Source organism: Parasteatoda tepidariorum, chromosome 3 (assembly GCF_043381705.1).
Source record: "Parasteatoda tepidariorum isolate YZ-2023 chromosome 3, CAS_Ptep_4.0, whole genome shotgun sequence".
Classification (NCBI taxonomy): domain Eukaryota; kingdom Metazoa; phylum Arthropoda; class Arachnida; order Araneae; family Theridiidae; genus Parasteatoda; species Parasteatoda tepidariorum.
Window position 1 is genome coordinate 939,118 of NC_092206.1, and position 13,171 is coordinate 952,288.

General features: G+C 35.5%; 1 protein-coding gene across 1 annotated transcript in view; it reads right to left on the minus strand.

Annotated features, from left to right (window-relative positions):
• Window positions 1–6,691: 6,691 nt before the first annotated feature.
• Window positions 6,692–13,171, minus strand: part of LOC107442441 (trypsin-1) — a gene marked incomplete at its 5' end in the record, with an annotated part of 33,596 nt that continues 27,116 nt past the window's right edge. The window contains 2 exon segments of the mRNA XM_043051032.2: window positions 6,692–7,148; window positions 11,548–11,705. Of these exon segments, the coding sequence (XP_042906966.1) occupies window positions 6,990–7,148; window positions 11,548–11,705 (317 nt within the window). The 3' untranslated portion in view covers window positions 6,692–6,989.

Sequence of the window (13,171 nt, forward strand, 5' to 3'; positions counted from 1 at the left end):
ACAATGATGTCATATTTAATATTTTCAGTCATCAAAAGATAATATAGTAAACAAGCATTTTTTCTTAATTTGAAATGAAAACATATCATTGTAATTTTACAGTTCATTTAACAATGCAAATATTCATTTAAAAAAAATGATGTCGGACTGAAGTTACGGTAGAAACCGGAGGTGAGGGTGGGTGACCACTTGGATCAGTCTGCCTTAGGGACAAAAGGTCCTACCGTAAAGTGCTTGCGCGCAGGGCTACCAAAGGAAAGGAAGTCATCCCTCCAGCAGAGGATCATCCTTAGAGATGTTTCCCAGACTGTTGCCCATTGTGCAGCTTTAATAAATTCTGCATTAAATATTTTCATTTTAACCTCCAATCTTTCAACCACTGCTCTTATTTCACCAACTATACGAATAAGAAGGTCCACTATAGTGGTTTCATGGCATATTCTGTTGTTTTTTTTGTTGCCTACATTATCAAGACGCTTTGCCACTGACCAGCTCTTTTAAAATTATCTTGCACAACATATAAACTTCAATAGCAATCAAGTTGAAAGCACTGCATTTCAGTATCCCCAAACACTTTAAACATTATGTATAGACCAAACTTTTTCACCGTCTAATTGTTACCCACCGCTTTGATCACACGGAAGACGGCCATTGAAGAAACCACATCAGCGAGTGCAATAAGGGAGGATTACTGCGGTTCTATTCCTTGTTTTGTCTATGAGGTTTGTGGTTTTTGTCTATGAGGGACCCACATCTATCTACCTTGTCTCTAGTCTTCCAATAGATTGAAATTCTTCGGACAAATGATGCCTGGAGATCATTATTACAATTTGGATATCTTAAAGACCGGGATAACTTGGTAGGTTGGGTACTGGGCCTATGTCAAAAAGTTCGTGGGTTTGATACCCGCCGGCCGAAGACTCCCCGTGTAGTAAATGGTGACCGATGCACGATCAATCTGTCGAGTCGCCAAGTTCCCATAACAAATTAATAACTCTGGGGGTACTGATCCAGGAGTCTTCTTGTCTGCTGGATGGGTTCAAAAAGACAAGGCTGCAAAGTTGAACATTAGCAGTCGTAAACCCAAAAATTGGGTCGGCTGTTCCACGACGAATATTAAAAACAAATTTGGCTATATAGCCGTGACGGCTCAGGAGATAGAACATTCGTCTTCCAATAAGGTGAATCGGGTTCGAAACCCCAGCGATGGCTTTTCGGAGAGAATCCGCTTCCTTTCCATGTAACCCACAAGCGGGTGAGTTCCACCAAAAAGTCCTCCCCGAAGGCAAATTTATCCCCATACTTGATCCAGGAGTTCCCTTGTCTTCTGGATTGGTTCAAAATGACAAGGTGACGAAGTTGAACATAAGTAGTCGTAAGCCCAAAAAATTCGGTCGGCTCTTCAATGACGGTTATAAAAAAAATTTCTAGTTTAATCTCAAATTTCTACTTTCGGAAACAGAGTATAAATTGGCAGATGAAGCGTACAATTTTATGCAAATGATTTCATTCCATCACAGCGCGGCAACTCATTTGTATAATTGTAGTTTTATTTGCCAACTCTTATCGTCAGTGTGCGGGGACCACTTGGACCGGCGTAGGGACCGAGGGTGTGCGGTATGAGTCCTTGTAAACTGTTCTACCGTAAAGTGTTCGACTTCGCGTGCATGTTGTAAAGCTACAGAAGCGGGGGTGCCATTCCCTCTGCAGAGGATCAAAATTGCGATGGCATGTCTTCGGATCATCCTCAGGGATGTTTCCCAGACCGTCGCCAATAGCGCCCATTGTGCGGCTCTAGTGCGACGTAAATGAACTCTTTTTTGACAACATATTCAAATTTCATTCGTATTGGCTTATTTTTTAGAGCTATTTTTCCTTCATTTACTATAACCGGTTTATGAGTTACTGCAGATAGCAGAGGTATTAAAATAACTCCTGCCCTGATAGAAAACGCATCCCTTCCTCACGCGTTCTTTCGAGCCATCGCTTGAGTATATGCTGCATAATATATATGCTGTCGATCGAAAAAGGAAAACTTCGTCGCGCTGTTTATGCTTAAAAGCTTTTACAGCCATTCATTTGGCACAGCCTTAACAACAACAACAAAAATCTAATCATTTGTAAATAACTGAATGGTCTCCTTACATTTTTGTTAAAAGTTGTTAATTTGTAGTTAATAACAAACAATGAAATGTTTAAAAAAATGAAAATACAGTTGGTTTTGAAGCTTGTCTCCCCCTCTCCTATTCATTCCATTATTTATTTTCTTTTTTGTGTGTCTCATTATGAATGTAAACCATAAGTTGAATGAAAGCATTAAAGTTTGTTTTTTAAATATCTTGCGTTCATTAGACTGAACCACCGATCATTTACTGTTTAGTGATATTTTTTCAAAGCTGGTAAATTATGAGTCGGTCCCTATATTTATGGCATTTAACAAATCTGGGATAACTAAATTTTTAATTATTTTTAAATTAAATGATAAAGAGACAAATTATTATGTGACAATCCAAACTCCGTTATAGTGAACATGGTTTATCGTGAACTCCCGGATAGAGCGAACGAAACGTGCCTTGTTATACACACATATTATATTTTGTGGAGAGAGCTATAACCCCGCTATAGCGAACCTTCCACGAAACAACATTTCGGTTCACTATAACCGGAAGTTCCGTTTATCAGCACTGCAAACCATTTTTCCGAACTGCTTCCCTTCATGACACATTATTTAAATAAATGATCCATAAAAGTAAATGCAAAAATGATTAAAAAACACTTTTATCGCCCTTCGTCTTGCGTACAAAAAATGGAGGGAGATGCAAACAAGAATGCACATTCTACTCAATAGGATGGTTTTAATAATCGGTATATACGTATTTTATGTAGACATTTCAAAATGACCGAAAAAAATGAAGAAAAAAAATATCAGTCGAAGACAGAAAAAAGTTCATATACTCTCCTCTCTTCATTTGGTTCACTCTATACACAAAATATATTATATGTGTAGAGCAGAGCGAACATTTCGGTCACTGTATCCGGTAGCTCACTCTAACGGGATTTGAGTGCATGAAAAGAAGATGCGAGATGCTCAACCAAGTGCTTGACATTGAAACAAAGCAAAAAGGTAGGTCACACTTGTAACACAGTAACTGAATCACTCATGCGTAAAGAGAGAGCCTCTGCGCACCTCATAAATGCGTTTCCTTTTGTTTTCATAATTATATTTCTTTCTCATTTGAAACTGTGAAAAACGCTCTATTTAGTTTGCTCACTCTTAAAAAGGTCGGTTGACTTACCCTCGTTGCGTTGTGATGTCGTCGTCTTATTGAATAATGTGCTCTCTTTTTGTGACATTTTGAAAACGCGAGTGAAGGGGCAGTCGCTTGGGGGGCTGAGGATTCTGAAAAAATGGTGACAGTATTTTCCAGCACCTGTCATTTCCACGTCAGCATGCCCATTGAGTTTCTCCTTTAGAGTACAGGAGAGGGGGAGGCAAAAAAGTTCGAGAATTCATAAACCTAACTCCACATTTTTAGTTTTATGCTGGATGATAAGCAATAAGTTTCTTATTTCTTTTTGTATCCTTTTCAGAGTGTTTATAATAACAGTCAGCGGATCGGTTTTTTCGACGGTCATTTGAATCAGTTTTTGGAGCTTTACGGAAAATAAGTCTTTTTAAAACGCCGATTCGTTAGTGTTACTGTGAATGACCGAAATCGGTGGATGTTGACAATCACATAGTCGCTTTGATGAATGTCCGAAATAGTATATACTGGGTCTAGTGAAGCGTCACTGCCCGGTATACATTTGTCCGACAGGCCCTACATCGATTGTCCCCTCCCCCAAGATCAAGTACGCATTGAATCGGTATTCCGAACGCTGATGTTTCTCCTAATCTATCCTCAGAAGATATTAAAATCTCGAATAAATATAACAACGAACAAATGAATCGGATCTATCCAATATTTCGCTCATTCTTTTGACTCCACTCATTCACGATAACTGCTGCATTACTTCTCTACCACATCCGGCGTAGGTTAGATTCGAATGTGGACAGAATAGAATCGATGTCCAAATTTCAGTCACTTTTTTTTTCTTGGATTTTTAAGAGAAGCTTTCTTTCAAATTCACTTGATTTAACTCCGAAAGTATAAAATTATATCTACTTTAGCTTTTTCGTCCTAGTCCATTCATTTTTCAGATTCCTCTTCTGTTTTATAGAGCGCAAAAAATACCGAACCATCCTGAATAACTTTCGATTGAATGCTCGGATCTTCACGTTTTAGGACACTATCTTAATAATTCGAGGGTGCGACCTCAAATAGGCTGATTAATTAGTGCAATGATATTTTAAGTTGCGAAATCAGAGACGTACTTTCTCTGAATAAACTTACTTTTTTTTCCAACGTTTTAAAATTTCTATCTCCCCAAAACATAGGACCGGGAAATAGGGTCCTCATAGTTTGGTCAGGAGAGCGTACCTCTTGATGATCATTTAACTTTTTGTGTATTGCGTCCTATCCCGAAAATTTTTTATGCGAATTAAAAAAAAAACTTGCCTGCAATTATGAAATTTATTTAGCTAAAGATAATTCCATAGTTGTGTTCCGTCTTGGTTTTGAAACTTTTGGAAGTATTTGAAACAAATTTATTAGGTTTCATGCAACGCTAATAATTTCGTAGCTCTTTTCTAAATTTTCTAATATCTACAGTCTTCTATGACCCTCTTCAAAATATCAGAGTGGTTTACTACTGAATTCTAAGTAGAGGTTTAATGCAAAATTTCTGATATAATTTCATTCATTTTTAAATTGTCATGATATAACTTTTTTTATATGTAGAACAGCCGATCCAATTTTGATTTTACGACTACCAATCTTCAACTCCATAGTAGCTTAATTTTGAATCGAACCCGGAGGACAAAGGAACACCCGGAACAACTATTAGGAAAAATAACCTTTTGGATATTGGGATAAATTATTAGCACTATTAGAAACTAACTCTCATTAGCGTTAGACGGAGCGTAAAACGACGAAAACTTCCCATTTTTAGGACTACTGCAAGAGTACTTAACCCATGATCCGTCAACCACAGAGGATATTTTACGTTAGCACTGTGGTCGTTGTGAACCGGGAGCAGAATTTGACAGAAGTTCAAACCGCTGGATTCAAACCTGGGTCACATATTATCCGAAGTCGTGGTGGCTCAAATGACAGAGAGCTCGCGTCCCAATCAGTGGACCTGGGTTCGAAACGCAGCAATGGCTTTTCGATATGAATTTTACACCCGGCTCAGCGACTGAGAACGTAAAATATCCCAAGTAGTGGAAGGATCATGAGTTAGAGCCCCCTTCCCGTCAGGCTAACCGTGGAAGGTGTACCAGTTTTTCTCCATAAAACGCAAATGCGGGTTAGTTCTTTCAAAACGTCTTCCATGAAGACAAATTTCTCCCAAAACTTGATCCAGGAGTAGAATATGAGATTTAAATGAATTCCATTGTTTATTTTTTTTTTTTAAATCTTTAGTGAACTCAGCCTTAAACAAAAAAGAGATTATTTAATTTAAGTACGTTAACTTTTTTGAAAAGTAAATTTATTCATATCAAACTTTTGTTTTTTTGCTTCCGCGTAAAGATTCGCAAAAACTACAGAACAGAATGCAATGAAGTTTTTAATCCATCATTTATGTCAATCAAAGTTGAAAGTATTTTGTACTATTTTCCATTAATGAGTAAAAAATTGGAATTTTTTAAAAAATGTAAGGAAAATTATAAAAGAATTTAATCTCATTTAGTGCTCGGCATATTATTCTGCCATTTCTAACTGATGAACATTAATTTTGACGAATTTTATGAATAACAGTAAAAAAATTTAAAGCTTACATTTTCTAAATAAGGTTAAAACTATATTTGAAATTTCAAAGTTTCATTTTTTCCCCAGCTATGTCTAATGTGCAATGAGTTCTCTGTATCATATTTTTAATTTTGTAATCAAAAACATTTCTCTCCAAAGAAAAAAAAATTGGCGACACGTCCAGCATTTATAAATCAGAAACAAATACTCACTCAAAATAGTTCAAGAATGAAAAAGCTTTAAAGATATTAAAATCTCTTTATTTAAAAAAAAATTTTTTTTTTATACATACGCATCATTTTCAAATGATCAACATTTGCAATATGAAAACACAATGAAATTACAGGAAAAAAATGCCTAAAAAAAATTGAATTTTTTTTTTTTTACAGAATGAGTAAAACGTTCTTCATAGCGAATGAAGTTTCTTTCATCAGCAAATCCCTAGAGTCTGTCTAACTTCTTTTTCAAATGCCACTTTCAGGACCCCCAAGAAAAAGAACTGCTTCACTCACACATACAGTCAAATTATTTAGACTCACTCTAAGAGATTCCACGTAAAATCTTATTTATCAGGTGATACTCTATACAGCTTCTTATGCCACTATTTGCACTTGCTCACGTTCTTGTATCAATGGGTTTGACGAGACAATATATAATATACATTAGACTATATATTGCACAAATATAGAATAATTATTATATCAGGTATTATATTAGCATATTACAATAATTAACCTAAATTAGACCCACTGTAGTGTTTTAATAATGAAATGATTTGCACGCGTTTATAGGCCATACTTTTATAGTTAAACACGCATGTTATGGTTTTTTATGCTGGAGATTTTTCATATACTTCCTATTTTTATTTATTTTTACTGTATTGCATTACAATGTTAACCCATTGATACAAAAACATAAACAAACAGTCACGTCAAAACATCAAAGCTGTATAGAGTAATCACCTGATAATTAAGATTTTACATAAAATCTCTTAGAGTGCGGGGGGCCAGGGAGTGTAAAATCGTTCGTTCAGTGAATATTAAAAATGAATAGTTAAAAACATGTCCTTCTTAAAGGAGTATAGAAATGCTGTCATAAAAAAAAATGGCACAGTCATAAAAATTCTTGTAGAAGTGACTATGAAGTGATGTTATCTCGAAGCCATTCCACTGTGTGGGGTACCCTATGGTAAATTCCAGGTTGTTTACTTTGTGCACATCCAAATCCAGCAGATACAAGTCCGACCACTACCCATCGTCCATGAACAGAGACTATCAGGGGACCACCAGAATCACCCTGAAAAATGGAAATTAGCCTTTCAATATCCACTTTGGGTATGAACCGTCATTATACCGAGTTAACTCGTTGCAGATATTGATCATCCCGAGAATACTCGGGCGAAATAGAATGTGTCAGTACGTTTTGCTTTATTACTCGGCCGGAAGCAAAAAAAATAAATAATTATCTGCTGAGATTGGAAGTTTTCCGAGTTTTATTTTTGAACACGCGTTTTGTGCTATCGTATTACTTCAGTGGTGTTTGGAAATCATCACTTTTAAAAACTATATTATAAAGACTGATACTTAACTTTTGCCCGAGATACCTCTGGATAGTAATTTGATGGTGATTAAAATGTTTTATTAAACATATAAAAAATCTCAACTTAAAACTTGTGCATTTTGTTTTGTTTCAGTTCCTTGAATTTATTAATGAAATAAAGAAATAGGTCGATTTTGTGCATTTTTTTTTCTTCAAAAAAGTTGGCAAGGGAAGGGGTTAAAGCTAATAAACATCCCTTAAACTCAACTCGGATGGATAAACTCTTAAGTCTCAGTAACTTCACTTTAACAGCACAAATGTAGCAGAAAAATATAAAATTTACGCAGGGCCCGACTTAGCCTAATTGGGGTCCGGGACAAAAACTTCTTTAGAAAAAAATTTTTTTTTCACCTCATTATACATATACACCGAAGAGTCATTACATTATGACCACTCTCCATCTATAACAATGGGCTCTCCCATTTTTTTCCGGTTTCTCACCCAGGAACAATGTTTTCATGGGGCACATTAGGACCCATAATCCTCATAGAACAATCCCTGACGTCAGTAAGCTACTTGAATATAGTTGCAGACCAGGTTCACCCATTCATGGCCACAGTTTTTCCTGCGGGGGATGGTGTTTGCCAACAGGATAATGCACCATGTCATACGGGTTGAATCGTCGAGGAACATTCCAGTGACTTTCAACTAGTGTCTTGCCCCCCAAATTCATCTGACCTTCATCCAATAGAGAATTTTGTCCTACTTGGAAAACCAAATTCATGCTGACACGCTATTCCCTCGCAATGTGAGGGAATTGCAGGACCAGTTGGTGAGCGCTTGGTACCAGATACCTCAGACTACTTATCAGCACCTTGTGGAATCAATGTAAAGGCGGGTGCTAGCACTTTTGAGGGCTAAACGTGGTCCTACATGTTATTAGCAGGGTGGTCATAATGTAATGGCTCTTCGGTGTATAAGAAGAAAATAAACTAGACTCTGAAATAGCTATAAAGTCCCCCCTCTCCAATGTCAGACGAAATATCTAACAATTCTATGTCCATCATGCCGATGGCAGTTTTCTGATTGTTAACATCTAGCTGTGAAACATTCATATCTTTGCTGACATTAGAGCGGAATTCAGCTAAACTTTCGCCATGACGATGGCTCACTTAAGCCAATCAAAAGCCTGTATTTTTGTAAACAAGCGGTATTTTGCAATTTGTAAAAATACAGGCATTTGATTGGCTAAATATGTTAATCGTGATTGCGAAAATTTTGTTGAATTCCGCACTAGAAAGTCATGGATTTACGAAATATAGATTTATTGTGTTCATACGATAGATGAATAAAAATCTAACATAAAACTGACGGATTTTACACTGCACTCATATTTTGTTTAAAAATGTTCATTAAAGAAGGATACGTAAGTTTTTATATTGATTTGGGGGCCCCCCTTCTGATGTGGGGCCCGGAATAAATGCCTCGTATGCTCTTGCCCTTGTCAGGCTCTGATTTTGCATCGAAAAATATGTATACTTAACCTATAAATTTTAACTTAGACATCTTATAATTTGCGTAAAACTGAAGTCGTAAAAGTAAACAAATTTCGTTCATTTAAAGTATATTTCATCAAACGCTTTTCACTTGTTTAAGAATGAGTACTATCTTTTTTATTTTCTTCAACCGTACGTTAAAACAAATTCAACAGTTCGCAAAACAAAAATGTTGAATTTAAAAAAAAAGAAAAAAACCCGAAAAGTTTCGATATACATAAAAAAAGCCTACATTACTTACATTTTGCTAAAAAACATTTTACTGTGTAGTATACGTTATTTTGACGGATTATTTATTTGAAAAATAGGATAAAGTTTTCGTAAAACTGAAACGTTCAATGACAGTAAATACGGATATAAAACGGAAAGCTAACTTGTAAGTAAAAAAAGTAAATTTTACGAATACTTAAAAACTTTTTTGGTTTAACAATTTCAAGCACTCCTATATTTTATTTTATAAACGGCGTTGAGCAGTCGGCCTTTTTATAGGTTTGCAACTCTGTATCCTTGTCATTTTGAATTCAACCTAGAAGACAAAGGAACGTTTGTATCAAGTACTAAGATAAACTGGTTTTCATGAGTCACTTTTTTGATAGATCTAACTCGCAGATGCGTTTTACGGAGACCATGAAATGTCATCGCTATCTTGACGGGGACCCACGATCTTCTGAGGATATTTTAAGACAGCTGATGGGTGCAAAAGCATTGGGATGAGTGAGCTCTCCCACAAACATATTTAACGAAATTATGAACAACATTTCAAACTGAATCAGTACTTTCAGTTTAAAAAACTATTCTGTTTTTATAGTGCGTCAAGAAAGTTGAAAAAAAACTTACAAGAAATTTATTTTCAACATTTGTACTCAATATTTATCTCAGAACTAAGTTAAATGAAGCATTTTATTAAAAAGCGAGCTGAAAATTACAAAAAGCATTACGAAAGCTGTTTTTTTTTTAAATAATCTTTCTCTTCATTGAATTAAGTTTATTGCAACTCACCCACAAGTTAGAATTTAAGTATTCAATCATAAGTTACGGTTAAAATTTGAGTGTTTTTATGAAAAGTTGTAGGGTATCTGTAATTATTTATGTATTTTATATGAATGTGCCTCAGACCCGTTTTAACCTCGTGTGTAAATTTCAATACAAATATAGTATCCATGCTTTCGTTTTGATATCATTGAAGTACTGATATTTTCTTTTTGATAACGTTTCGAAAGTTAATACTTTCTAGCATGTGAACAATATGGAAATCTATTTTCTGACTGTCTCTTAAAAGCAAGATTTCATTTTTTCTATTTTATAATCGTCGTTGAACAGCCGACCCAATTCTTGGCTTGGACGACTACTCATGTTCAACTCCGTAGCCTTGTCATTTTGAACCCAATCCAGATCACAAGGGAACTCCTGGATCAGTACCCCCAGAGCACAGTGGGGGTTCATCCAAGGTTTCATGACCAAAATTAGTATTCAGATAAAATTTGTATTTAGGAGTTTTAATGTGCAAGTAAATTGAATTTATAGTTGAAATTTTAAAATACACTAAAAATACCAAAAAAAAAATGGTTGCTGAAATACGGCGAGCAAAAGTAAAAAAATAATATAGTGCGCTTAAATAATCAAATATAGCAATGAAAATACAATAATTTTTGTTATTTTACATTGAAAATGAATTATATGTCCGAAGTAATATCATAAAATAACGCGAATTACAAAATAACGCGAAAACATGAAGAAAAAAAACATGATTTTTGTTTTTCGGTCTATTTAGTCCACCTTTGCAATACGGGCAAAATGGGGGCAGGTTTTTTCTAAAGAAGAAACTTCAAAGAAGACAACAAAAAAAAGTTTAGCTAATTACCTCGTGGAACTTTTTGGAACTCATTTTCGAAAGTCATCCAAACATTGTAAAATGTCAAATGATAAGATATAAACTATAAGTTTGTCAAGAGCATTAACTAATCCAACACATAGAGAAATTTTACTATAATTTCAGAATAATCACTTTGATAAGAATGGAACAGTAAGGTGAAATTTCTATACATATTTAGGAAATAAAAAATATAAAAGTTACATTTAAAGCAATTTTTTAAACATATTTTTCATTAAATTGAACTCTTGTCGGTCCAAAAAGTAAATAATAATGTTTGGAATATTTATGAATACTTAATTTGGGATATATTAAAACTGCCTACATATATTTTAGTTGGAAAAAATTTATTTTTTACTTTTGGCCAAAGATCATATTCTTCTGACCCACAGTGCAGAGATATGGTTTGCTTTGGGAACGTGGAGCNAAGTAAATAATAATGTTTGGAATATTTATGAATACTTAATTTGGGATACATTAAAACTGCCTACACATATTTTAGTTGAAAAAAATTTATTTTTTACTTTTGGCCAAAGATCCTATTCTTCTGGCCCACAGTGCAGAGATATGGTTTGCTTTGGGAACGTGGAGCACTTTGCGACTCGACAGATTGAACGTGCATCAGTCACCATTCTTCGGCCGGCGGGGTTCGAACCCGCGACCTCTTGGACCCTACCCACCAGCCTCCGTAAAAGATTGCAATTTTTTATAAAAGTGAGAGAGAACATACCACGCATGCGTCCTTTTTTCCGTCCTCGTATCCTGCACACATCATCTCGGGAGATATGACAATTTCGATTCCTTTCTCCTCGTGCCAATCTTCACATTGCTCATTCGATATGATGGGGACATCCACTTTCTGAAGCAAACGAGTTCCATACCTGTTACCTTAAAACACAAATAAAATACCAGAACTCAATGAATGCCACTCTAACCAAGTTGACTAAATACAGAAACACTTTTTATAAAATATTTTATACAGTGGTAGGCATTTAAAAACTTTCAGAATTTTTTGGGTAAATTGGCAAATATTTTAAAAACATCACCAGCTGTAACGGCGTTGCAAATGAACTTTTGAATAATTTACCTGCAGTGGTGGAGAAAATAAGTTTAAATGAATACATTAACTACTGGAATGAATTTCCACAAAGAAGCGCAGAAAATGGATAGTCCTGTAAATGTTGCATTGGATTATAATTTACGTATATTAACTAAATACACCATAAATAATTTGTTTTGAATAATATTTCTCTCAATTAGTGTTATGATTCGTAGGTCATACGAGATTAAATACTGAAAGAGAAAAATGTTGAGGGGCTTCTGTGAGATCTCATTAAAATCTACACTATTGAGAGCCTGTGAAGTGATCAACCTTCATCTATGAAAAGGTACCCCCACCATACCTATATACTAGGGAATTGTATTTTTATAGTGGTAGATACACTACAGTGCTCCCCCACCAGAAATTTATTTGTGATTGAATTCGATCAACAGATACCACTAGTGGATTCATTACTGTCTTTTGTGAGAAGCAGGGGGAGCTGATCGCCGTACTTTTAAATGCTGATCGTGAGAGCAGTCTTAAGTTCACGGTCGTGTGTTGCCATGAGCAGTCGAGTGTATACAAGCTAACGTTGTGTGTGATCGAGACTGACTAGCAACAGCACGAGGAGGTGGATCATGTCGCAGTCTCAAGTCAACTGTTCAGTGTGGACCATCCATCGAAGTAGGCGTGTTCAAATCGAAGTGGGAGTTTCTGTTAAGATAGGCGTGTTCTTATCACGTTCTGGTCACCCATGTAGGGATAATCACATCGACCCCGTCAACCTTCATCTATGGGAAGGCTATCCGATGGGAAGGCATCTATGGGAAGGCTTTATAAGGCTATCCGATCAGAAATGACGCTGTGATGCGTGTTCAACGTTCGATCAGTTGAACATTTCTGCAAAGACTGTTGCGTAGTGAGTTCAATCAGAATAACTGTGAATTCAAATTTCAAGAAAGTACCTAACATTTTAGATTGGCATTTTTGTGTCAGAAAAAGTGACAAAAACTAAATGGTCTGGCGCTCACAACCCCCCGGAACTGCTTTAACAGTTCGTTTCGGATTGCTTCGCAATCCAATGCTCGCTTTGCTCGCTCATTTGATATGTTCTTAACGTCTAGTTTTTGTATGCTTTTTTGACTACTGAAGTTCCGAAAACTTTTCCCTGTAGAAAATTCTAAACCTGTACATTTCAATATTAATTTGAAATTGCAAGCAGTTCACATATTTTTCTTAATCACACTATTTTAAATTTCAGTTGTTGAGAAAAGTAACTGTTGTAAGTTTTGTTTTAAAGTCTTTCCCACCA